The 27,217-nt window shown below is 42.4% G+C and overlaps 1 protein-coding gene across 2 annotated transcripts in view; it reads right to left on the minus strand.

The window, feature by feature from the left end:
* The window catches only part of IKZF3 (IKAROS family zinc finger 3), a 206,836-nt gene that overhangs the window by 169,513 nt on the left and 10,106 nt on the right, over positions 1-27,217 (minus strand). For both annotated transcript variants that reach the window (XM_030221341.1, XM_030221340.1), the window contains exon 2: positions 9,229-9,282. In XM_030221341.1, the coding sequence (XP_030077201.1) occupies positions 9,229-9,282 (54 nt within the window). The remainder of the gene's footprint in view (positions 1-9,228; positions 9,283-27,217) is intronic.

Consider the following 27,217-nt stretch of genomic DNA (forward strand, 5'->3'; position numbering starts at 1 on the left):
CCCGTTTCTTCATACGAAGACACAGACTACAAGCGGCTGGGCTATGATTGGGTCAAAGGCACTGGATACACCAGGCATGGGTATCGGTACCTGAGATTGTCCAATTGCACCAAGTACAACATTTGAAGCCACTGGGAGTCTTCAATGACATGGAAGGAAAAACGGCTTCGGCGAAATCAAAAGATGTGATTGTGCCTGTTAAAAGAAAAAGGCACAAAAATAAGGGGGAAAAGCCGGCCACATCAAAAAAGAAAGGAAACTTTAAAAAGGAGAAAAAGCTAAAGATAGTAAAGGTACTCTCTCTCTCCCTTTTTTTTTTTTACCAATAACAAAAGAAAGAAGAAAAATCGAAAAAACAAAGACTCTTTCCTGGGCCAGAGAGGAGCAGAGAAAGAAAACACTGCAACTCAATGCGGAGAAAAAACAACCGAGGAAACGCACTCACACGACGGGAAGGAAATCAGTCCGCGCATGCACGAGACTCTGGCAAAACTTTTTTTTATATTTTGCTTGCAAAATGCTGGTTCCTGGGCCGACGCGGACATCAACCACATGTGAGAACAAGCAGCCTGCTTGTCCTCGGAGAAACATTGATGCATGGGCCGAATCGGAATGTGAAGATAGGCCTCCATTAAATCTAGCGCAATCAAAAACTCTCCGGACTGATCTGCCACTATGACTAAGTGAAGAGTCTCCATACAAAAACTGGATATTCTGAAAGCCCGACTGACAGCTTTGAGATCCAGAATCGGTCAAAAAGAACCCTCTTTCTTCGGAACAACGAAGTAAATGGAATACCAGCCCTATCTGAGCTCTGAAAAGTGAACATGACAAATAGCCTGAAGGTCAAGCAGCCTGTTTAGAGTATCCCTGACCACACCCACTTTGAGGCAAGAACAACAGGGAGATTCCAGGAAGGCATCTAGAAGATGCTGTGCAAATTCTAAGGCGTACCCTTCTCAAATGTTACGTCTGTGCTTTCCTTGCCCTCTGGTGGCCAGAACGGGTGGCTGCTATGGACCATCACCCGTTCCAGATTTTAGCTCAGTCCGGTCCGGATCTTCCAGGCTGCCAGGTTTGCTTGTGTTGTTTGAGCCTGCACAGCACCCATAGCTGCCTGGTGATTGCAGCAGCTGAGTCTCAACTGCTTCTGGGCTTATTAGCCATCTTGGAACATTTCTGCTTGCCTTTGCATCGTCTAAGGCCCTGGTATGTTGGGGTGCTGGTGCACTTCTGCCGAGTCCAGTTCTAGTTTGGTTTCCTGCCTTGATTCTTGTCTGTTCTTGCTAGTCTGTGGATAGTTAGATTAGATTGTTGTTTGTTTGTTTGTTTGCTTGTCTTGTCTCTGAGTTGGAGTTCTGTGTTTAGTCCTTGTCTGTTTGTATTTTACTGGCTGCTCTGCAGCTTTTAGTTTTGTGTCTTGTTAGTCAGTATTTTGCTCCCTGTTTTAGTGGCTGTTTTCAGCTTTCCATCCTGTCCTTTATTGTACCATTCCTTGTCCTGCTGTCCCTGGATGTTCCTTTCCCCTTTGACCCTCAGTCCCTGTGCTGCCTAACTGGGATCCTGTTCCTGCCCTGTCCTACAAGTCCTGCCAGCCACCTGAAGCCAAGGGCTCAACCCTTGGTGAAAAGTAGCCAGGTGCAGGTGAACCCTAACTGTTCTTTAAGCTCTGCCTTGTCTCTGGTGTGGGGGTGATTTTGCCTGCCTCTGCCGCTCCTCGGCAGTGGCCCAAGGGCTCACAAACCAGTTTCCAGCTTTGAGAACGTGACATCGAATAACCTCTAGCACCCAATGATCAGAGGTAATCTGGGCCGATCTCCAATAAAACTGTGTTAAGTGAGCAATCACAGGAATCGGAGGCTTTCCCCGGAAACCTTCATTGTTTAGGACGAGCAGTAGACTGGAAAGAAGATCCCCCATCTCTGTCTCCCCTTCGAGCTCCATGAAAGAACTGATTTCTCTGACAGAAACGTGACCACTGAACCAGAGCCATACTACCTGGTCTATACCGATGAAAATTGCATCCCCGATTGCAGCTCGAAAACAGACCGCACCCTGATGTCCTAGGCTGGTCCCCAGGAAGCTGCGGCACCTTAGTATCACCCAGACTGCAAACCAACTTGTCCAACTCTTCACCAAATAACAGGGATCCCCGAAAAGGAAACCTACTGAGCTTAGAATTAGAAGCCGCATCCGCTAACCAACCTCTTAGCCAAACAGATCGTCTTGCAGCTAGACCTAAAGCTATAGATTTAGATGAGGTTCTCAGTAAATCATATAAAGCATATGCCAAAAAGGCCGATCCCTTCTCAATCTTTGCCACTTTGGCGCCTATCAAGGTCAGATCATCCAAAGTTCTATCCAGGACCCTCTCAGACCAGCAGAAGCAAGATCTAGCTACCAAGGAACCTCAAATAGCTGCCTGGACTGCCAAAGCAGAGACATCAAAACAACTCTTTAACAAAGCCTCCATATGGCAATCCTGAACATCCTTAACCGCAGTGCCCCTATCCACAAGAACAGTATTCCTTTTAGTAACCACCGAGACTACCGCGTCCACTACCATAAACCTAAAAAGGGATTTAGCCGAATCAGGAACCAAATAGAGACAAACCATATACTTAGCGAGCCTAAAAGAAGAATTCTGCACATCCCACTGAATGGTATCCCTATCTTGGTGCATATCTTGGTCTTACCTGGCCTTCGAATGTCCTTCACTAGGAGATCCACCTTACGTCCCTCTACGGCCAGGAGCTCCTCCTCCTCAAAATGAATCTCAATCAGGATTTCGATCGAACTACAGCACAGAAACAGTACTAGTAACTTTAATGAATAAATTTAAACAAGCAATTGCAACTGGCAACAACATACTTCTCCTACAATTTAACATGTCCAGTGCCTTCGACATGGTTAACCATGGAATATTATTACACATCCTGGAATATTTTGGAGTTGGAGGTAACGTGCTTAAATGGTTTAGAGGATTCCTGACAACAAGATCATACCAAGTAACAACCAACGCAGCGATATCAGCCCCTTGGATACCAGAATGCGGAGTTCCCCAAGGATCCCCCCTCTCACCAACCCTCTTTAACCTAATGATGACACCCCTAGCCAAGCTATTAGACAATCAAAATCTCAACCCATACATATATGCAGACGATGTCACGATCTACATCCCGTTCAAACATGACCTAAAGGAAATCACCAATGAAATTAACCAAAGCTTCCAAATCATGCACTCTTGGGCGGATGCATTCCAGCTAAAACTCAACGCAGAAAAAACACAATGCCTTACTCACCTCACAACACAAACAAATTCACCACCATAAACACCCAAAACTTTTCCCTCCCCGTCTCAAACAATCTGAAAATTCTGGGAGTTACCATCGATCGAAATCTCACACTTGAAAATCACGTGAAGAATACAACTAAGAAAATGTTCCACTTCATGTGGAAACTCAAAAGAGTAAAACCTTTCTTCCCAAGGGCCATTTTTCAGAACCTGGTACAGTCAATGGTATTAAGTCACCTGGACTATTGCAATGCACTCTACGCTGGCTGTAAAGAACAAACCATCAAGAAACTTCAAACTGCCCAAAACACCGCAGCCAGACTCATATTTGGAAAAACAAAATATGAAAGTACAAAACTCCTAAGAAAGAAACTACACTGGCTCCCACTTAAAGAACGCATCGCGTTCAAGATCTGCACGATTGTTCATAAAATCATCTACAGAGACGCCCCCGACCTACATGCTTGACCTCGTGGACCTACCACCCAGAAATGCTAAAAGATCTTCTCGCACCTTTCTTAACTTACACTTCCCCAGTTGTAAAGGATTAAAATACAAACTAACACACGCGACCAGCTTTTCCTACATGAGTAAGCAGTTATGGAATGCACTTCCAACTCACCTGAAAACGATCAATGAATTAACAAACTTTGGCAAATCTCTGAAAACTTCTCTCTTTAACAAGGCCTACCACGAGAACCCATAACTAACTATAACACAGCACTTACCTACCTTTATTCAGTATATATCTTTCTTTAATTGTCTGACCAGATCCTCTTCCCTTCCTTGACTTCTTTGTAACACCAACTGTATTCATTACCCTGGTATGGCGATGCCATAAAAGGTCTTTGTAAGCCACATTGAGCCTGCAAATAGGTGGGAAAATGTGGGATACAAGTGCAATAAATAAATAAATAAATAAATAAATAATAAAGTAGTAGTCACCAAAAAAATTAGTTCCTGTAAATCCTCTTTGTGGAAAATTCTAACTACCGACGGATCCTCCCCAGGGAGGAAAGGCTCAGCACCCAAGTATACCTGACCAGAGTCTTCAGCAGCCTGTCCTTCATTTAAAAAATCTGACTCCTCCAGAGAAGGCATCTCCTGGTCCGGTTCAGAACCCAGGTCTTTCTCCAGATTCCAGGACTCCCTAGGTCGCTTAGCAGAAACCAGCTGACCCTCCAAGGACTTCTCAAAGAAGCTGAAGGAGGGTGAAAAAAAAAAGGCTTTGTACATCTGAAGGACAAATTCAGGAGGAAAACCCCCTTCCAACTCTGTTGGTAAGAACAGTTAAGACTCAATGGAGCCTGCTTCGCAGAAAGTAGTGGCAGAGAAGCAGGCTGTTCTGCCGACATAGACAGAGAAGGCAAGATGGCGGCATTTCCCGTGAAGAGTGGAGTTGGGGGTTTATCCTTCACAAAGCCCGAATCCTTATTACCCAAGATCACTGCCGACGAGGCCAAAAAAGCAAGACCTGCCTCCGGGGAAACTTCTAATGTGGTGCAATATTTACAACATCTGCTCGCTCCAAGACCCTGCAGCTGACACACTGCACAGCGGCGGAGTTTCTCTGCCATCACGCTAAGAAGAAAAAAACAATGGTGCTGCCTTTTTTTTTTTTTTTTAAGCGGGAACAAAGATGCCAGAGACACTAAAAATTAAAGGAGAGGATCCAAGATGGCGCTTTGACCACACGCACCTGAATTTGCTCTGAAAGGAAGGTGCGGGGTTTTTTGCTTCTTTCGCGGCCTTCGACCCGTCGCTCACGATGGGAAAGCAGAGGGGAAAGGTGAAGGAGGTCCCCTCAACTCCTGGAACCTCTTCGTCGATGAAACAAACAACGCTGCAGTTTTCGAAGATGCAAACAGGACCTTTGAGTGCTTCAACTCCTTCTGCCGCTATCGGCGTGCAGGCGTCAATGGAGAGCGGAGACGGGGTTTCCCTGAGCCTCGTGGAATGCACGGCACCACGACAACTGGGAAGTGAGTTGTTTGCAGCAGCCTGTGCAGAAAAGGACACCGGAGGGGTGAAACCAGCGCTGCAAGAGGGGCAGACTACAGCGAATACGAGCGGGACCCAGGACCAAGAGACCTTGGCTTCATTGGCCTTAAAGGTATTACCCCAGGACATAGTGTCCAAACTTTCATGTCCTGAGGCCCTGCCACACCCCCCTTTACCAACAAGTGGTATAATTAAACCAGCCGTTGTGACGCTGGAGTCACTATGGGACATGGTTTACAGCATGCACTCCTCTATGCAAACTATGATTAAAGAAAACACTGATGATATTAAAGTTCTTTCAGAAGCCGTTCTGATGCAGGCACAGGTGACTGCGCAGCAGTCCTCTAAAATGGAAAAAGTGGAATCTAAAATTCTAGAAATGGGGACTTTAGAAGCAGCCCTGGTTAAGGATAACAATTTTCTTCATAAACGTTTTGAATACCTGGAGAACCAGGCTAGAAGACTTAACTTAAGGTTTCTTAAATTCCCCAAGTCTCCTCTAATTCCTCCTTTGGAGATGGTGAGAAAATATATGACTGAGATTCTAGGGATGGATAAAGACTCACTGCCTCCTATTACGCGTGCCCAATACATCTGGAATCCTAAGGGGAAGGGTAGAGAATCCCCTTTGTAATCAATGGGAGAAGCAATGAATCTTACTTCCTTCATGGAAAACTCGTTGGAAGTTATTACCCATAGGACTACTATGTTGGTCACCTTCGTGTTGGAGCCAGACCGGAATGCTGTTTTAAGACATTTAGAAAGACTGTTTATGGGTTCAAAAATTAGAATTTTTCCTGATCTCTCTAAGCCAACGCAGATGAGACGGAGGGCCTTTTTGGCGCTCCGCCCCAGAGTCGAGGCTGTAGGAGCAAGTTTTGTTTTACGTTTTCCTTGTATTTGTAATGTATTGCTAGAGTCTAAACAGTATCAGTTTATGGACCCAAAGCAGCTTAAAGATTTTCTAGATGCAAGAGTCGAAGTGAATATTGTATGCCCTCCCTGAATAGCAGGCTGGAGTTAGACTTACAGAGGTAGCAATTGTGCTTTTTTTTCTTTTTTTTTTTTTCTTTATATTGTATTTCTAAAGTCTTGGATCCAGATTTTCTTTAATTGTGGACGAAAGATCTATATTCTTTTTCTTTAATAATTTTCTTTTTACCTGTAAATTTAATGTGGATTGCAATGTCTCATTGTTTTGTGAGATTTTATAAAATTTGAATAAAGGATTTAAAAAAAAAAAAAATTAAAAAACGAGGCCAGCCGCAATGAAAAGAGGAAAGGGAGTCTGCTTTGCTCGCTTGCACTTCTGCAAATAAACTGGGCAATATATTAACTTTGCCTCTCTACTTCTTCTTTAATTTTTTTTAAGCGGCTGCCTCTCCCTGCCTTAAACAGTTCTTCCCCTGAAGAGACTGAAACAATTGCAGAAATAAGCAGCGCACCACACTGACAATAGGGAGGACTTCAAGGAAGAAACCCAGACACCCCCATGGGTCTCAGCCTCCACAACCAGGCAAGAGACAGCGGATGCATAGAATGAAAAGAAAATACTCCTGAGAAAAATAAAACAGCGTCTTCCCCCCAGCTGAAATCTGTCCATGCTAAAGACAGGTCCGTGGTTGGCTGTCCCGGCGCCACGTGCGGGGCCAAATGCAGAGGGACTGAAAAAATGGCACCCGCCGGCTTGCACGCCACAGTAGGACCCGAGACTCCCGCAAAAACATTACCTGGCGCTATTGCTCCACCGCCCGACTGAGGGGAGCTCGGGGCATGCTGCTTATCCATCGTGCTCCACCAACGCCAGCTGTCACATTCCCCCGACGTTGCTCTCTGGCTCCCACACCAGGAGCAGCGTTTCGTGGCTTCTGAGGGAGCCAACATGCAAAAGAACCGAGCCACTTTAGAAAGGACAAATACTGTCCCCCTCCCCCCGACCTCACCTCCTGCCCGGCGATCCTCCATGTGATTTATGTAAATAAATTTAAATAAATAAGCTTACCTTATGCCACCTTTTTCTTTTCTTTTTTTTTTAAGAGGCAGGAGAGAAGCTGCTGGCTCTAATGCACACCAGGGCACCCAGCCCAGAGGAGATGGAGGGGGGTTGGGGGGAGGAAGGGAGGAGGAAGGGAGGGACCTGGCACCACCAGGTGTACACCAAATTTCCACACAGGGAACCTCAACCCTTATCCAGGTTCAACTGGGCCCAAGGGAGACTCCAGGAGCCAGATCAATTCAGTGCTGCACAGTCATGACCTGCCACCTGCTAGACAGAGAGAATACTGAGGTTGAGATGGCTGCACATGACCACATATAGCAAACCTCTGAAGTTCTTTCTATCTCCACCTGCTTGTAGAGGGACATAACCCACAAGTCTCTGGATTGATCCGTGGGACACTATGAAAATACATCTTGCACAGATGCCCCTTTAAAAGATACCATACTGCAGCTCATTTGAATTCAACATCCTGGATAAATGCAGCCTTGAAAAACCTTAGGCATATAAACTCCGGAAATCCAAAGATCCTCGTGGAAGTCAGGTTTCATTAATTTTGACTCATAAGATAAAACAAACAATCTGAATACCAACATGCATGTATGAGATAGCAAGAAATATTATCAAGAAAGGATGATTAGGGCCCTCAACTGACCTAAAGAACTGTTTGAAATGGTACGATATGTGAGCCCAAGGTAAAATAAGTCCTCCCCCAAGGGCCAATATTTTTTTTACTTCTCCCGGAATTGTGCGCCAAAAAAAATAAAACTTCTGCACACAAAAAAAATAAATAAATAAAAATTCTGCACACAAAATGTGCTAATTCTACACATAAAATTTGCTAATTCTGTAATTTTGTCATAATGTGAACGATATTACAACCCCATCCCTGTACACAGATAATATCCATATATTTCCTAGCATCCATCTTTTTTACATCCCCCCCCTGCACCCACACATCATCCGTATTTCTTTCCACCCCCCTGCATCTAAACACCATACATAGTTTTTTCCACCCCCCACACCCACACATATCATCCAGTGCCGCAGAATTCCAGCAAGAGTAATTTTTCTGCTGATGACTTTGCCTTGCATTTTAGCTCTAAGACGGACACTACGTTGCTGGCCTTTAGGAATTCCCTAGCTCCTGCAAATCCACTAGCAGTATAGGATAATCTTTCGTCAGATTTTGAATTGGTTTCTGATACGTCCCACCCCCTTCTGCCGCAACTTCCTGTTTTCAGAAGGGCGAGATGAGTCAGACGGAAAGGCCCATAGGCAGTCTTTGAGTAGGGCTGCCTCTGGTGTGCTGCACAGTCGAAGACTTTCTTGGATTTGAAAAGGTACAGAGGGGGGAGGGGGACCCAAGTGTGGATTTCTTCAACTGGTGGGGCTTCGGCATCCCCACCAGCAAAGGTATGATATCTAATATGGGGGGAGGGGAGGAAATGTGGGCCCCTCCCAGTCCACCCCTGTGCCCCACAATGGACTTCTGGCTTTGCTCCGCCTTTAATCGCGATTACGATTTTTAATCAAATGCATCCCTACTGATAACCCTTTTCTAAAGTACTGATGTTCTGTTTGTTCTCTGTGGACGAGGTGGAATTTAACAAGCAAACTGTGGCTTAACTTGCAGTTTCTCTTCATAAAGTTTTACTAGTTCCCAAATAATCAGATCAGATACATTTACAGTGATCAAATACAACAAATTACCTCAAAACATATAACCAAGAGTCATCAACAGCAAGCAGTCCCACCCTTCCCTTTCCCCCCAAAAGGGTTAACTTGCAGTAACGTGTTATGCAAACTAATTTATATTCCCAGCTAAATGTGCTGGGTTTTTTTGTTGCTTTGTGATCCATACAGACTGTACAAGATGTTGCAGAATACAAGACTAATGTAATGTCTGACATATGAGGGAAAAACATGGTGTTACCTGCAGGTTCCAGCTCCTCATACGAATTCTCAGAATCCACACTAGTTTTTACATCTGATTAAAAAAAATAAAGATATTTAAAGGTTAACAGACAAGTCAGGTGATACAACACCTTTATACAAAATAGCTGGAACTAAGCTCATTTTTAGATAAACCAAACTCTAACAAGGAATGACTGGACGAAGCTAAGGTCTAATTCTTTAAACTACTTAAGGAAAGAGTGAAGTGAAATGGAAGAAATGGTAACCAATTATATGATCAGCAAAAAAAAAAAAAAAACAGAACAGTCCCTCACAAGGCACAAAAGCAACAAACACAGTGAAGGTGACCACAAAAAAGAGAAGTAGACTTGATGATGTAAATGAGTAATTGCAGCTTTAATAAAAACAAACACAGACTCGACATGAATCGTGTTACGGCCACAAAGGCCTGCCTCAGGAGTCTAAAAATAAATACAAACATAAATATATTATCAAATAATGCCACAGAAATAAAAACATAATAATAAAATAAATTAAAAGAATATATACATAGAAATAAAGTCTTGGTACAATGCCCAATCTATATATCCATGAAGATAAGATAAAAGAATACAAGTGCATATATTATGATCTTATTATAATCCATATTTCCATAATCATATGTGTTCTAGATTTATATTATACCATATAGTAAAATGTTAGGTCAAAAAAGGCTACACAATATATATGTTCTGTTAATATAGATTGCTTCAGAAAAACTAAAACTTTTGTTGACAATGTATCTCTAATCAATCTTAATGGTAATTTAAAATACCTTAGAAAGGGATGAATTCAAATGCTCTACTTTTCAAACCTCATGTGGTAATCTAATGCACCTAAAACACAGATGAAATGTAAACTGCCAAGAGTAGCCATTGTTAGGACATAAATGTAACAGTCCCGGATTGATTATGACACCACTTACAGTAACGTCATTTATATCGGACACAGACTCCTCTTTAAATATATGCACTCTTAGCAGTTTACATTTCATCTTTGTTTTAGGTGCATTAGATTACCACATGAGGTTTGAGAAGTAGAGCATTTGAATTCATCCCTTTCTAAGGTATTTTAAATTACCATTAAGACTGATTAGAGATACACTGTCAACAAAACTTTTAGAGGCCCTTTTACTAAGGCGTGTAGGTGCCTACACACATCCAATGAACGTCAATTTGGAACTACAGCCAGGCTACCGCATGACCCGGGCGGCAATTCCATTTTTGATGTACGTCCAATACATGCGGGTGAAAATTTTTAAAAAAATTTTCTACCACCTGGTTAACACGTGGAGACCTTACCGCTAAGTCAATGGGTGGCGGTAAGGTCTTAGGCCCAAAATGGACACGCACCAAATTTTATTTAGACGCACGTCCATTTTCGACCAAAAAAAAGGCCTTTTTTGCAGGTGCACTGAGGGGTCCTTTTACAAAGGTGCACTGAAAAATGGCTTGCGGTAGTGTAGGCGTGGGTTTTAGGCATGCGCCGATCCATTTTTTAGCGCGCCTGTACAAAAGGCCTTTTTAAAATTTTTGCCGAAAATGAACGTGCGGCAAAATGAAAATTCCCGCGCGTCCATTTTGGGTCTGAGACCTTACCGCTAGCCACTGACCTAGTGGTAGACTCACGCAGTAACAGGGCGGTAATGACCTTCACGTGCCAAATGTCACTTGGTGCGCGTCCGTTACGTGCGCCCGAAAATAAAAAATATTTTTCAGATGAACGTATCGGACGCATGCCAAAAATGAAATTACTGCAAGAGCCACGCGGTAGTTGGGTGGTAACTCCCTTTTGGCGCACATTGGGCGCACGTAGACACTTACGTGGCTTAGTAAAAGGACCCCTAAAAATGGATCTGTACACGTCCAATACATGTGCCTACAACAGAGTAGGCCACTTTTCAGCGCACCTTAGTAAAAGGACCCCTTAGTTTTTCTAAAGCAATCTATTAACAGAACATATAAATTGTGTAGCCCTTTTTGACCTTTAACTTTTTACTATATGGTGCAGTATATGAATCTACTACCCATATGATTATGGAAATATGGATTATAATAAGATCATATGTGCACTCATATGCTTTTATCTCATCTTCATGAATATATAGTTTGGGCACTGTACCAAAACTATGTACATGTTCTTTTATTTTATTATTATATTTTTATTTCTGTGTCATTATTTGATAAGATTTGTATGTTTTTATTATTATGATGATTTTATTCTTAGACTCCTGAGGCAGGCCTTTGTGGCCGCAACACGATTCATGTCGAGTCTGTGTTTGTTTTTATTAAAGCTACAATTATTCATTTACATCATCTAAACAACTATATGAGTAAGAGTAGCTAAACAGCTGGGTTTTCAATGGGGTGAGAATGTTTGGGATTTAACTAAATTTTATGTTTCATTATGTGGAAATAAGGGTTACCAAACAAAGTTGTAGGTGAGACTTTTTTTTTTTTTTTACTGGACTAACTTAATGCCATCTGTAACAAACTTTCAAGACTGGCCTGACTTTCAAGAACCATGTGCTCCTTTTCCTCTAGCTGTCCTTTTGAAGGGAGGATAGCGCAAGAAGCTTAACACAGATAAATCTAATCTGATAAAAAGGCCTTACCTAACTTGGGCACCCTTTCACTAAACCATGTTAAACACTAACGTGCGCTTAACAGAGGAAAAAAGGCATACTACAAAACACGTTAAAGCGTTTTGCCATAATCTGCCTATCAGCGTGTATTACTCACGTACAATTTACATTTAAAAAATGTTTTTCTGGGTGGGGGGGCGTGTCAAGGGCAGGAATGGGCATGGAAGCGTTATCCAGATGGTACATTCACATTAGCAAGCACTAACTGCATAATGCAGATTTAGGGGCCATTTTACAAGGCTGTGCTAAAAAAGTGGCCTGCGCTAGCCCCACTGCGGGTCTTTTCTGAATGCTGAGGCCACTTTTAATGGCTTTATTTTCCATTTTTCCTATTAATGGCCATGGGCTAATTTCCCCATTAGCATGTGAGCCTTATTTTGTAGACGGTAAGAGCTCCCATGCTAACCATGCGCTATTCAGTTAGTGTGCGGCAATGTAGCTGTGCAGAATGTAAAAAAAACTGATTCTATTTTTTAGCGCGTGGGTAGTACGGGCCAATCCCAAAACTACTGCAGGGCACCTGAGTGTGCCCCGTGGTATTCCTTTTTTAACCTGTGGTAAGCACGCAGTAGTGCTGACCTCAACTTAAAGGACCCCCTTAATGTGGGAGGCGGAAAGTGCTCCTATGTTAATATTTTTGCAGGTCTCGCATGCTAATGGAAAAATTAGAACAGGACTTGCAAAAAGGAAAAAAGCCCTAGGGCAAAATCAACCATCCATAAACTGGTGACTCATGTTTTGTGGCTAGCAAGTTAGTGCTGGCAGCGGCCTGGAAGCAACCTGCATTGCCAGGCCTCCAACTCCTTTTGCGGAAATTGGATTACATTCACCTGATGTCCAAACTGACTGTGTTCCGGACTGACCACATTCTGCCGAATCATAAAATTTGGTATCCTTACAATCGCATGGATCTCGTATCCAAATCCTTCTTTATTACTCACCTTGGCGAGTTTGTCTTTGCCATCCTAACCTTAACTGGGCAGGTGGATATTTTCTGCTGTAGTTTTATGCCTTTTTTGGGAACAGGGATTCTGTTGGGGGGGGGTGAACTTTACGACTAATGAAGCTTTACCTTGTACCTATGTTCTCCTCTTGGGTGACAGATAAGTCATCGCTGTTGCTGTATCTTTTATTTTAGTTTGTTACAATGATTTAAATAAACTTTGGGAAAAAAACAAAAAAGCCCAAGGGCTTAGCGCATGGGAAAGTCTCACGTTAAAACGCACTAAGTCTATTTCCCTCCTTTCAGTACCCTTCTCCACCACCGCCAACTCCAGGCTTCGCCCTTTCTGCCTCGCCTCACCCCATGCTTGGAATAAACTCCCTGAGCCCATACGCCAGGCCCCCTCCCTGCCCATCTTCAAATCCTTGCTCAAAGCCCACCTCTTCAATGTCGCCTTTGGCACCTAACCACTAATACCTCTATTCAAGAATTCTAGACTGCCAACTTGACATTTCGTCCTTTAGATTGTAAGCTCCTTTGAGCAGGGACTGTCCTTTTTTGTTTAAACTGTACAGCGCTGTGTAACCCTAGTAGCACTCTAGAAATGTTAAGTAGTAGTAGTAATAGTATTTCTAAATGCTTGTTAATAAAAGAGCCCCCATTCCACGCATTCACCACAACATACTCTTTAAAGCAATTTATAAGCACGCGCAAAATAAATAAATACATACATTTCAATTTTTTATTCTTGTATTGCAATTTGTGATGTGAACCACCGCTGGTCTTAAACCTGGATAATTCAATGCCAAGTCGTTTCTGGCGACAGGTACTGAATATTTGATTTCATTTTTGACCACGGCAACCGGTTAAGCCAATATTCAGCACTAACCGGTTAAAAATAGGCAGCATAAATAGCAGGCCTATTTTAAGCGCTAAACATAGCCAGTTTGGTGCTGAATATCCGCACCTAACCGGCTATGTTGCGTGATATAGCCGGTTGGAGGCCAGCTGTAGATATTCAACAAGAGATAACTGGTTATCTCCTGCCGAATATCTGCGGTTAGGCACTAAAACTCTATTTAATTGGCCAGGAGCCGTTCCTGGCCAGTTAAATAGTTTTGAATATCGGGCCCTGTGTATCTAATTGTCATATATATTCACGTTAAGAAGAAAAGAAAAACGTATGGTTTGCAGATGTGGAAATACCTGGCGATGACAGAACTGTCTGATTTATGAACTTAAGTAGAAAGAATGGGGGGGGGGGTTGGTAATGCCAACTGATTACAGCTCTTTATTTATTTATTACATTTATAACCTGCCTATCCAAACATCTAGGCAAGGTACAATAAAATATTCATTAAAAAAAAAAAAACAACACCGCTTACATTGGCATCAGAAGTTGGGTATAACTTTGAGTGATGATGTTTGGACACGACTGGAACATGCACTATTAAAGGTTTGTTTCGGTACCATTGAAAGAAAATGCTGTGAAAGTTTTACATCGGTGGTACTTGACTCCTGTTCGTTTACATCACATGTTCCCAGCTGTTTCACCTTTGTGCTGGAGGGGGTGTGGCCAGAGGAGCACTATGGGTCATATCTGGTGGACCTGTTTTAAAGTCCGAGCGTTTTGGAAGGCAGTTCAAAGTCGACTCCAGAAATGGCTTTCAAAACCTATAAAGTGGTCCCTGGAGTTTTTCCTATTCCCTGGTGTTCCTCCAGGTCTCACTACATCTCAAAGTGTCTTGGACTGCTGCTAGGATCACTTTAGCAGCTCATTGGAAGTCAATTCATGTCCCTTCTTTGATTACCTGGTTGAATAAGTTGTGGTATGTTTGTGAAATGGAGAGGTTGTGGGCAATTAGTCATCATTCTTTCACAAAGTGGGAGAATATTTGGGAGTCTTTTATAACTCACTGCTCGTGTTGAAAGTGGGGGAAGGGATGTTCATATACTAATTTATTGGGAGTTTTTTTATTTGGGGGGGGAGGGAGTGGGTTTGGGTTTCTCTTGAGCATATAAAAACAAAAACTGAGAGGTTGTTTAAATTAGCCATTTTTCTATACTAAAGGATGTTGTTCTGTAATGTCTGTTTGTTTGAGATTGATTCTTTCAACAACTGTTGTAATGCTGTTTTCGAATTTTCAATAAATTCTTCTTTACAAATTTAAAACAAAAAAAAAACAACAACACACAAATACACAATCTTACAAATCACAAACTCTAAAAACTCAGAACCTCCATCAACCAAGTGCCCTAGAAAATAGCCAGGTTTATAACAATTTCTTGAACTGGGGAGCAGATGACGACTAGCGCATAACCAGTGGTAACAAATTCCACAAACGAGGATCAGCAATAAAAAAAAAAGATCAACCACGAATTTCCTCCAAACGTACCAGATGAAAAGATGGAACGACCAATAAATTCTGGTTTTAAGATTGTAATGCCCGAGGACAGTAAGACTGCAAATTGCACACTAGGAATACTGACTGGACTGCCAAAATAAGTGGAAATTTTAAATTTAAAGGCAAAACTCTCATTAATTTTTCAAAAAATAAAAAACAAATAAAACCTACCCTAACTGGACAAGCATATATATTGTGCTAATATCTCTCTAATCCCCAGGTCCTTAGGTAGGACCACGATTTACTTATTTAGTCTGTTATTGAGATGGACATTAGGGAAGCAAATGTCTGTAAAACAGGTTTCTTTATCATTCGTCAACAGTCCATCGATACTTTAATTCTGATATCTCTTATTCCTTGATACTGACTTAATGACTATAAGCTTGGATTATTGTAACATAGTAGGGGATAATCGAACAGGGGCGCCCATCTCTAAGGACGGCCCCGTAAAGGGGCGGGGCAATCCGTATTATCGAAACAAGACGGACGCCCATCCTTCGTTTCGATAATACGGTCGGGGACGCCCAAATCATGAAATTTAGGTTGACCTTAGAGATGGTCGTCCCCGGTTTTTGGCGATAATGGAAAGCGAGGAGGCCAATCTCAGAAACGACCAAATCCAAGCCATTTGGTTGTGGGAGGAGCCAGCATTCGTAGTGCATTGGTCCCACTAACTGAATGGAAAAAGCCCTTCCTTACCGATCCGGAAAGAACGGGCATGCATGAAGGAAATGCATGCAAATGAGCTGCTCGCTGTTAGCTCATTTGCACACGATTTCCTTCCTAAGGAAAGACCTTTGAAGTCAGAATGATTGAATATTTTAACACCCAACAGAAAGGACTTAACAAGGATCTGGGTTCCCTAGCCCATTATAAACCATAAAGCTGTAATTCTCTGTTGATCACCTCTCCCCTCACCTATCCACACCCATCCTGTTAGAATATCAATGATATGCTTTGATGTCCCCATGCATACCTCCTAACCACCCCCACCCTCCCACCCTGTCAGACTGTCATAGTAATGCTTGAATGTTTTCACTTATATACACTGTCAGCTAGCACATTTGCTTATTTCCGATCTGATGAAGAAGGGCAACCTTCGAAAGCTAATCAAGAAATGTATTAAGTTATGTCCAATAAAAAAGGTATCATCTTATTTTCTTTTCCATGTTTTATTTTGTTTGATTTCTATTGACTTCCTAAGGAGGGGAAGCGATGGCACTCCACTCCCTTGAAATTTGGCCATCCCTGTGGGGGGCAGTGGAGGAGTGGCCTAGTGGTTAGAGCATTTTCGATTATGCCGATTTGGGCGACCTTAGGAGAAGGACGCCCATCTCCCGATTTGTGTCGGAAAATAGGCGCCCTTCTCCTTTGAAAGCAGGTCAGTCTATCTAGGTTGCATTAGACCACACATCAAAAGACTCCAGTCACTGCAAAGCATAGCCATCTGCCTACTATGACATGCTCAATGTCATGATCACATTACACTGCTATTGCAGAAATATCATTAGTTACCTGTACAACACAATACCTCTCCTCACTTACTATACCATATTCTCCATCTCTCCTACTCTGCTCTCTAAATGACCATCGTTTAGTTCTTCCAGCCTCCAAGTCTGCCCAGTTAGAGTCTACAAGACACTGTGCTTTCTTCTTTGTGGCACCATCTTTTTGGAATACCCTCCCTTTGCATATTCGTGCTGACTCCTTGTTCAGAAGTTTCAAGGCCAACCTAAAGGCCTGGCTTTTTGTTCAGGCTTTAATCTGCCCTAATTATCGACTGGTGGTTTATCACTGAAAGATGTTGTTCCTTTTTTTTTTTCCTCCTCCTGCTAAACAAAAACTGTATTATGCTTTTTGTCTACCTGTTCCTTGGTGTGATTCACTATTTTTACCTATCCAACATATTTTCTTCTTTTCTTTATGTTTTAAACTAATGTAAATCACCTAGATCTGCTAGTTAGGCAGGGCAGTATAGCAAATCTAAATAAACTGTTATAACTGCTTCCGCTGGGATCGGTAGCATAGAATGTTGCTACTACTTGGGTTTCTGCCTGGTACTTGTGACCTTGATTGCTCACTGCTGGAAGCAGGATACTGGGCTAGATGGACCATTGGTCTGACTCAATATGGCTATTCTTATGTTCTTAGCTGAGATACCTTTCTTACCTTGAGGGAATTGACCCTAAGCCATCCTAAACGACTTGTTGAAGGATTTGTTTAAAACATTATCATATATGAAGTTTTTAGTATAAAGTTTTATTTTATATGTACACATGAATAGAGTAATTTGAAGTACCCCATATTTTTTTATATTTCAGCAATTTTTATTAATGAAGCACATACATTATGTTTGCATGTAATAAGAACTTCTACAATCAATCAATGAACATTAACTGCAATAACTGTCAGATATTATACACCTTCATTAATCTTTTAACTTTGTCCCCCCCCCTTCCTAATATTCAACATTCTTTCCAACAAGGTTTATTTATTAATAACAATTTGACAAAAACTCCTTTACCCCCTTACCACTGGACCAAGACTCCGACATGTAAGAGCTTCCTAAAACCTTCAAGGTCCATAATCCCTATCTAAACTTAAACATATATCTCCCTTCTCTCAGGTTTTATACAGATCAACAATCATCATTGTGGGGGATTTCAACAAAGCGTTCATCCTTGGGGTCTCTGCATATAGATGTAACTCCTCGATCTCCAGCTCCAAGATCAGTTTGTCTTTTCTTTCCCAAAAAACTCCTACTTTAAAACCTTCCCCCCCCTTTTACCCCCCCCCCTCCAACTCTAGTGATACAACCAACCAACACACTGCCTCAGCTAAAATGACTCTTCCACCCAAGGAATATCCAAGCTCCCCACAACAAAAGGGCAAGAAGGCCTGGACTCTGAGGACCCTCCCCCCAACATGCTGTTCCTCATCCCTTACCTTTGTTATAAAGACATCCCATCCCTAATTAATACCCCCTCCCAACCCCCCCCCCCCTCCTCAGACCCCTACCGCCTCCATATTTATTCCCCCAATCTTCTAATGGGAGATCTAGCGTGCCCCTCTATGTACCACTGCCTATATCAGAAGACTCTGTCAAACCTCCAAGCTTATTAAGAATATGGCTGCGGATTTTAGGTGCCAAGGAATTAATGTATCCTTTCCAAATGAGATAAAAGCTACGCTGGGCCCCGGGGCTACGCAGAGAGTCCTGGAGCTGCATTAGCAGCAACGCATGAAAACGATTGCGCCAATGCCAAAAGGACGGGGGGCTGTCTCGCGTCCAGTAAACTAATATACATTTTTTCCCCACAAGAAAAGCCTTATGGGCCAGTGCATTCTGATGTGCCGATCCTCCCTCTACTGGTGCCCTGCACCCCACTAATATACACTCCGGGTGTTGTCGAATTGGATGCCCCACCAATCCCTCTATATACCTGCTCACTCTAATCCAAAAAGCAGTTATGGCAGAGCATTCCCAAAAAGCATGATAAAAATTATTAGATTCTACCCCACATCTCTTACACTGAGCAGACTCTAGGAAGCCCATGTTGTACAACCACTGTTGAGATGTGTACGCCCGATATATCACTCGCACCTGGTACTCCCGAAGTTCTGCACTTTGTACCCATTGCTGAACCCCCCTCAGGCCTCTCAGCAAATCCTGTGTAGTGAATTTTATCCTTGCATCTGTCGACCAGCGATTCGCTACTTGTTCTAAGTCTCGTTGCTGGCACATCTTTAATTGCCTTTTGTGCAAGAGTGATATCGAAATGGGCTCCTCTGTCACCATTTCAAATAGCTCGTCCAGCTTTTGTTTTAAATCCACTCTCAAGGAAGCCCTAGGCAAGGATGCTATATAATGTCTTACTTGTTCATAAGCAAATCTCGCCCCCCAATCAGAGGCCTCAATCTGAAGTTCCCATAATGATTTAATATCTCCACTGGGCTCCACTATGTCTTGCAGGAACATTATACCCCGCTCCTCCCATACCCGAATTTCCCATTCCTGGAGAAAACCGGCCATTCCCCTTTAATGGAAGCAGCCTGCTATAGCGATAATCAAAGGCCCATATTCGCGCTAAGTCCTTCCATGAAGTACCCCATATTTTTTTTAAAACGGGCCTCCTTGGGCCTGCCCATATCCTGGGTCAATACCTCCAGACATCCTAGGTTCTTGGGTAGGATGCGATATTTTAGAATGCTAAACCCAGCCAACAGCATCTGACAGGTTGTGTGAAATCATGATAATAAGCTGTGCAATGTGTGGGACCGATGCTCAAACCTAACAAGAGCGGTAAAAGGGGTTGTTAGTGCCTGATTTGCACACATATTATTGTGCTCAGAATGCTCAAAGGATTGGAGCACGGGTGTTAAGATGTACACTAAACATCGCCATAAATTGTATTGAAATGCATTTAAATGGATGCAAGTGAGGTCAGTTTGTATTCCTTCCCATTGCTCAGATGGCAAGAATGCAATGCCCAGAAACAAATGATGGCCTTTTAACACCAACTTACTTGCTAGCTCAGGGGTAGAACTGAAGGTTTTCAGAAGACTTCTTATCAATTTCTCACATTAAACTGCTGGTTTTGTGTTCTTTTGCAAACGGAAGGAAGCCCATGCAGGTTTTAAGCGCTGAAAGTGAGAGGCAAGCATGTGTGCGAGTCCGAGCAAAACTGAAAATGAAAGAACACATTGGTACCTGTTCTTCTGCACTTAAATACGAGCCTTTCAAATTTTTAAGTGCAAACAATTTTTGAAAAGCTCATATTCAAAGGCACAGAAGAACAGCACAGATGTGTGTTTGCACTTCTGGTTTTGTCTGGCCATTCTTACCACAAAATGTGCACAGCTGCCAGGCACATTTCTTCCCCTACATTCAGTTTACTAGCGCAAACTAAGTGTGCATTATCATTTGAATACTGATTCCTTCAAGCATTCCTGAGCTATTTTTGGCAGTGTTGTTGCAGGCTTCTGCATTGTAGGCTTTGGCACCCAGCTTTGAGGCTCGGCCCCTCTGTGTCTGTGCACCAATACCCTTCTCTATGCAGTCTGCACAGAAGGAGATTGGAACCAATGGCAAGATAACATCCACAACTCTTGCAAACACATGCTCTTGCTTAACTGAAATGTCAAATGGAATGACTGGCATATACCAGGATTTTTTTGGTTAACTGTAAATACTAAAGACACATGGCTTGGGATGTCAGTACTAAAACAACAGGGGGTTCTGCAGGACAGGAGTATGTTGCACTGGCAGAGAGAAGTCACAGAACTAACGGGGCAGGAGATGCTGCAAAGGCAGGATTGAGGAACACTGACAAAGCGGTGTGTAGGTGAGTTTCAGTACTCAAGAGAAGGGATGAAAAAGGAGGAAAGATTGGGAAGGGGAGAGGAGCTAGGCTGTGAGATTTTAAGGAGACTTCAGTAGTAAAAAGAAGGCTGGGATCAAGGATGTGTCCCTCCTCCTCTCCTACTTCCCCACCTCCTCACTTGCTGTGCACTACTACTACTACTACTACTTAACATTTCTAGAGCGCTACTAGGGTTACGCAGCGCTGTACAATTTAACAAAGAGAGACAGTCCCTGCTCAAAGAGCTTACAATCTAATAGACAAGTGAACGGTCGGTCCGATAGGGGCAGTCAAATTGGGGCAGTCTGGATTCACTGAACGGTAAGGGTTAGGTGCCGAACGCAGCATTGCACCCCTTCTTAGTGCTCTCTGTTGCCCTTACTTTTCTCGTTCCAGATGCTCTCTCTCATCCCAAGCACCAACTCACACTCTCTCCTCATTCCCCAGCTCCCCTTTCACATCCTGATCCCTCACTGATAAGCTAATCACTCCACATCCTTGACATAGATTAGTCCCTGGTCTTCTGCAGCAATTCTATAGAGACCAGAAAATTTCATGGAAAGGGTTCTGTTTTGTATCCCCTTCCCACAGCTTCATGAGAGACCAGAGGGCCTTTTACAGCCAATAACTAATCTCTTCCTTATTAGCATTTCGATGATCGTGAAAGTCTGTCTGCATGTGCTGAATCAGAACAGGCAGAATGGTTTTTTTTCAACTTTAGTTTTTTTTGAGGCATAACATCAACTCCACCAATAGATACACCACATAAAGTACTGTTGAACGAGGATGGATTTTAAGACAAGCCACAACTTTTCAATTAAAGTAAAAAATTTAAAAAAAGCATAAACAAGCAGAATCACATCTGCTATTTAATCTGGGTAACTTACAGGATAGTATATAAGGGGATGAGTCTCTACTCCTGATAGTAACTCTAAGTACGTTGGTCAGTCTTCGCGTCAACTATATGTGAGGCTAATAGAACATAAAAGCGTGATTTCGACTAAGAAAATGACCTCACCATTGGCAGTTCACTGCACAGAATTGTCACACTGTTTTACTTCATTAAAGTGTGTAGTGCTACAACAAATCGAAACAGCTGAGAGCGATGATGATTTTTGCCAGCTTCTTCTCAGAAAAGAACAGCAATGGATTTTCCGACTCGATATAGTATCCCCGAAAGGGAATGGGCACATTTCTTTTGATCACCCTGAAGTACCATCTACATAAATGAACTGATAGGTCTAGATCAACAGGGTTCTGATTGGGTGATACTCTGAGCGTCTGATGTCACAGAAGGTACAAATAGCCACCATGTTTGAATATACTGCTGTCTTTTGTGATCCATCGGTGGACTGAACGGAATGTAAGCTACATGTTCAGCAGGCTGTCTTTTTAGTATATATTTCAGCTGATCGGCAGAACAAGTGACCAGTGGTTCTGATGCAGCAGTGGCGTGGTGCAGCAGTGGAGGCCACCGTTAACCATGGTCTGATTTATACGGAGGAACACTGACGGAAGACCCGCTCCTCAAGTTAAGTACTTCTTTTGAAAGTTAACTAAGAGGAACGGTATTGTGTCTGTGGTTGAAGTTCCCCGTTCTGATTTCTATATCTCTAAGACAAGCGATTGACATTAGGAGGTTTTTTGCCAATGATGAAGCAGCCCTAGCTCTTCTTCTGCCTAGATAGTGGAAAAGGTGCTTCTTGAGGCTTTTTCCTCCTAGAATTACTTTTCCCGTAGCATTGGGCATACGTAAATAACCAGTCTCTTTTGATCTATACTTACAGTAACTTACAGGATAAACAGACGGCACACAAAAAAAAATCTTGACAAAAAGGAAGAAAGGAAACATGAAAGTCAAAGGAGGAAAGCATAAGAAAAAAAAAGAGTGAAAAGAATTGAGGAAATCACACGTGACTAGAGTTGTCCACAAACAGGTCTCACAGTTTATAACACAAGTATGTTTCTATTGACATCATTTCCCAGACTTGAGAACTAATGCAAATTACTCAAGCGATCTGTTTTCCAACAGTGCATCTTATGGCACCCAGAAACTAATTCCTGACAGTTGAATAACACAAGTTCAGTTACTGTGGTGCTTGTGGAACTGAGGTGTTAACTATGGGCCAGTTCTGAGGCACTGATTATCTACCTGGTTAGCCTTCACTGCTGATATTATTGAAACACTTCTGTGAACCCTGCTTCATAACTAAACCTTTGGTGACAGGAAACTATGGACTTGATCGGAGCAGTCAATCATTGTGATCTGTATCCAGTTCTACAATTTCCCATATTAAAAAGCTAATTCCACTCATTTTCAGCCCTTCCATTGATCGAATCCAGCTTCAGCAAGGCACAACGGATTCAGGCAGCTCTGGGGCTGGAGAATTTGGCAGCTAAATGTCGGTCCGACAAAGAAGCGCGCTCAGCACCAATTGTATACCAGCATTAAAGTGTGCCTACCTAACCCATTACAGAATAACTTAGGTGTGACAGCTTATGCCAGGTTAACGTCAGACATAAGCTAGCGCATTTAAGTGTGCTTTGCAGCTGGGGGCAGGGTTATGTACTTAATGTTAGATAGGTAGGGGAACAAAGGATGGTGGCCTCGCCTATGATGACCTAGAGTTCCATATTGGATTTATTATCATTTTTTTTCCTTCGGCTGGGTTAGAGGGGTGAGAGGACTGGAAGAATTCGATGGGAGATTACAGAAAAACTGTACCAATATTGTACTTAATATTTTCCTTAACATGATGCTATAGTGCTTATTGTTTCCTAGTTTGCTGATGCTAGTGATTGAAGACTTTTCTCACAAGTTGTACTCTCCTTATTTAGGTTAGACTCTGTGGAAGGGAAAGGGAAAGGAGGGGGAGGGGAGAGGAGGAGTGGGGGCTGAGGGAATTACTTGGGGATAATAACTTGATGAGAAGATACATCTTGCACATCTTTTTTTTGTATGTCTTGACTTTGGATATTTCGTTTATACTCATCACTTTATGTCATCAATAAAAAAAAGTTGCAACGTAAGTGTGCCTTGCAATGCGTGCATGACATGCCCATGCTCTGCCCACTGGTACGGCCCATTTGTTATGTCCTATGCCCCTAATTCTAAACAAGTCGCCACGAACTACACCTGTAAATTTGGGCGTGTGTGCGCAATTTAATTGAATGAGCTAATTAGTACCAATAATCGGCTTTTTAACAAGCAATTACTGGCATTAATTAGATTTAATTTAGGCACAGGATCTATGCCTAAATTTTATGGGTGAGTAAAAAAAAAGGGGATGTGGAAATGGGCAGAACAGGGGCGTTCCTAGCATTTATACGTGTTGTTATAGAATAAGGGGATACAAGCCCAATTTAGGCGCGTACATTTGCGCGTTTCAGTTGGTGCAAATGGCCACGCCTAAAGTTATGCATGATCTCTGGGCATAAGCACTATTCTATAAACTGTGCATAACGTTAAGCATGGCTTATAGAACAGCGTTTTCAGCACCATATATACAATTCACTGCCATGTGAACAGCGCACAAGTTTTATAGATTAGCAGCCAGCTCTTACACGCACAATTGCCAATTTGTGCTATTCTCACGCATAAGTGTGCCTGTTCTATAAGTCAGTGTGTGCAATTGCCAGCTAATTATAGGTGCCCCTTAAATTGTCCTCTAAATAAATACAAGGTGCTGGAGGGGCAAGAAAGAGTATCATACTACACTCAAGTCACCTTGGAGGCAGACTCCCAGCCAATCCTGCCAGTGTAGTCAGCTATAAGGGTGGACCTCAAACTTCTCCCTTAGGTATTTTATTTATTTATTTCCCTGCACTTGATATAACCACAGACTCGATTCAGTCACCGGCAACTAGTCAAATATTCCATATTGATAGAAGGGCTAGAAAAGAGTGGGGGGGGGGGGGGGGGGGAATACCCTGCAGCAACATTGTGAATATCCAGAAAAATATATGGAGGACTTTAAAACACATCCAAATCAAAGATACTTCTCTCTTTAAAAAATATGCCATTCTATGAGGAGACCTATAAATAAGGTGAAATACAGCATCAAAACAGTAAAAATTCACTTTTTATTGACTCTCCCTCAGAATTACTTGTATTTTGCAAAACTGAGGAAATGCCAGTTTCCAGCAGGCTTCTGGGTAAAAATACACAGCATCTACAGACCTGCTTTTCAGCAGTTCCATCAAGAGGAAACTTTGTGCCCCGTCACAGCTATTTCTTTGGAAGACTTCTACAAAAATAAGAGATCTCAGTGTGATGTTTAGAACCAACAAGATACTCGAAGGGTCACAGTTTTAGGATATCTCTAAGACAAGCAAATCTCTTAAGCATGTTCATCAGGGATATGCAGAAAACCTGGTCTGATGACAGCTCTCAAGGACATCTCTTACTTCATGGCGGCTCAATAACATTGGATGCACACTGGGACTCTTGTTTACCATAATCTTTTTAGCACAAGTGCCAGTGCTGCGGTAGAGGAGGAATGCGAGTTTGAATGCTTCAACGTAGAAAAAAAAAACCCAAACCCGTATTCCTCGTCTACTGCAGAACTAGGAGTGAACTGCCAGATTTTTCCCCACAGTGCATTAACCATATATGCATGGTCTTTTTAAAGACCATCTCACCATTCTTATCTAGTGGCATTATCACTTTTAGCACACATCAGACTCCTGAGGCAGGCATCCTGAATGCCGAAACACAGTGCCATGTCGAGTCTTGATATTTGTTTTTATGTAATAAATTTTATTTGTTGAACCTTTGGTTTGTTTAGCCTTCCCTCATTTCCCACTTTCTGGATGTTTGCTATTTCCACGTGTGAAGGGAAGGAAGATTCTTGTAGGACTGTACTACCATCTGCAAGGACAGAACAGACAGATTAAGAAATGTTTACAGAGATTAAGAAAGCTGGCAAATTGGTTAACACTATAAAAATGGGTGATTTCAATTACCACGATAATGACTGGATAAATCAGGGAGTGCCAGACAGATAATATTTCTAGATGTAATAAAACGACTGCACTTGGAGCAACTGGTCCAGGAACTGACAAGAGGGGGAGCCATTTTGGATCTGATCCTTGGTGGCGTGCAGGGCATAGTGTGAGAGGTGGCGGTGTTGGGTCCCCTGGGAAACTGATCATAACATAATCAAGTTTGACCTACTATCTGGGATGAACCCGCAAAGGAAATCTACTTTAACTGCATTTAATTTTCGAAAGAGTGACTATAATAAAATGAGGAAAATGGTTACAAAGAAACTAAAAAGATCAGTTGATAAGGTTAGGACACTAAACCAGGTGTGGACGTTATTCAAAAATACCATTTTGGAAGCCCAGTCCAGATGCATTCCATGTATTTGCAAAGGTGGAAAGAAGAGAAAACAACAGCCAGAATGGTTACTAGGTGAAGTAAAAGAGGTCATTACAGTCAAAAGACTGACCGTCAAAGAATGGAAAAAAAACCCAAATGAAGAAAATAAGAAGCAACATAAGCAGTGGCAAGTCAGATGCAAAGCATTAATAAAGAAGGCTAAAAGAGAATACGAAGAGAAGCTTGTCACATAGGCTAAAACTAATAATAACAACTTTTTCAGGTACATCAGAAGCAGAAAGCCTGTGAGGGATTCCATGGGATCATTAGATCACGAAGGAGCAAAAGGGGCACTCAGGGAGGACAAGGCCATAGTGGAGAAACTGAATGAATTCTTTGCTTCTGTCTTTACAGAAGAAGATGTAAGAAATCTGCCTGTACCGGAATTGGTTTTCAAGGGTGATGATGTGGAGGAACTAAAAGAAATCTCGGTGAACCTGGAAGATGAACTGAACCAAACTGACAAATTAAAGAGTAGTAAATCACCTGGACTGGATAGCATACATCCAAGAGTACTCAAAGAACTCAAGAATGAAACTGCTAATCTGCTGTTAGTAATATGTAACCTGTTGTTAAAATCGTCCGTAGTACATGAAGATTAGAGGGTGGCCAATGTGACACCAATTTTTAAAAAGGGTTCTAGGGGTGATCCGGGAAATTATAGACCAGTAAGCCTGACGCTGGTGCCGGGCAAAATAGTGGAAACTATTATCCTATATAATAAAAAGCACCTCCAACATTCTGAAGCTGACTCCATGGCACTGTGGCAGTGAAGGGTTCGTAAGTCTGTCATTCAGCGTTTCATTGGCTCTCACTGTCCCCGCCCCTCACGGCAAGGAAACGGAACGCTGTATAGTTGCCAAGCAAACAAACGCGACATCACAGGAACGAAGAACCAATCAGACAGAGCGGAATTTGTAGGAGGGAAGTGGAGTGGATTGAATCTCTAACAAACAATCATATACAGGGAGGTACGAACATCAGTGGAGGCAAGTGCACAGAACGGAAGGGAAGACAAGCATTTAATCACTTTGTCACTCACACACATCACACAGACACACAGACATCACACACACACACACACACACACACACACACAATCACTCTGTGTATCTCTCTCTTACACTGTTTGTAAAACACACTGTCACTCTCAGTCTCTCACATGGGAAACTGTATGTTGCATTCTCACGAGTAAGGAGCTCTTCTGATGTGATTGTTAAACTGATTGAAG

The sequence above is a fragment of the Microcaecilia unicolor genome, chromosome 12 (genome assembly GCF_901765095.1).
Source record: "Microcaecilia unicolor chromosome 12, aMicUni1.1, whole genome shotgun sequence".
In the NCBI taxonomy this organism is placed as follows: Eukaryota; Metazoa; Chordata; class Amphibia; order Gymnophiona; family Siphonopidae; genus Microcaecilia; species Microcaecilia unicolor.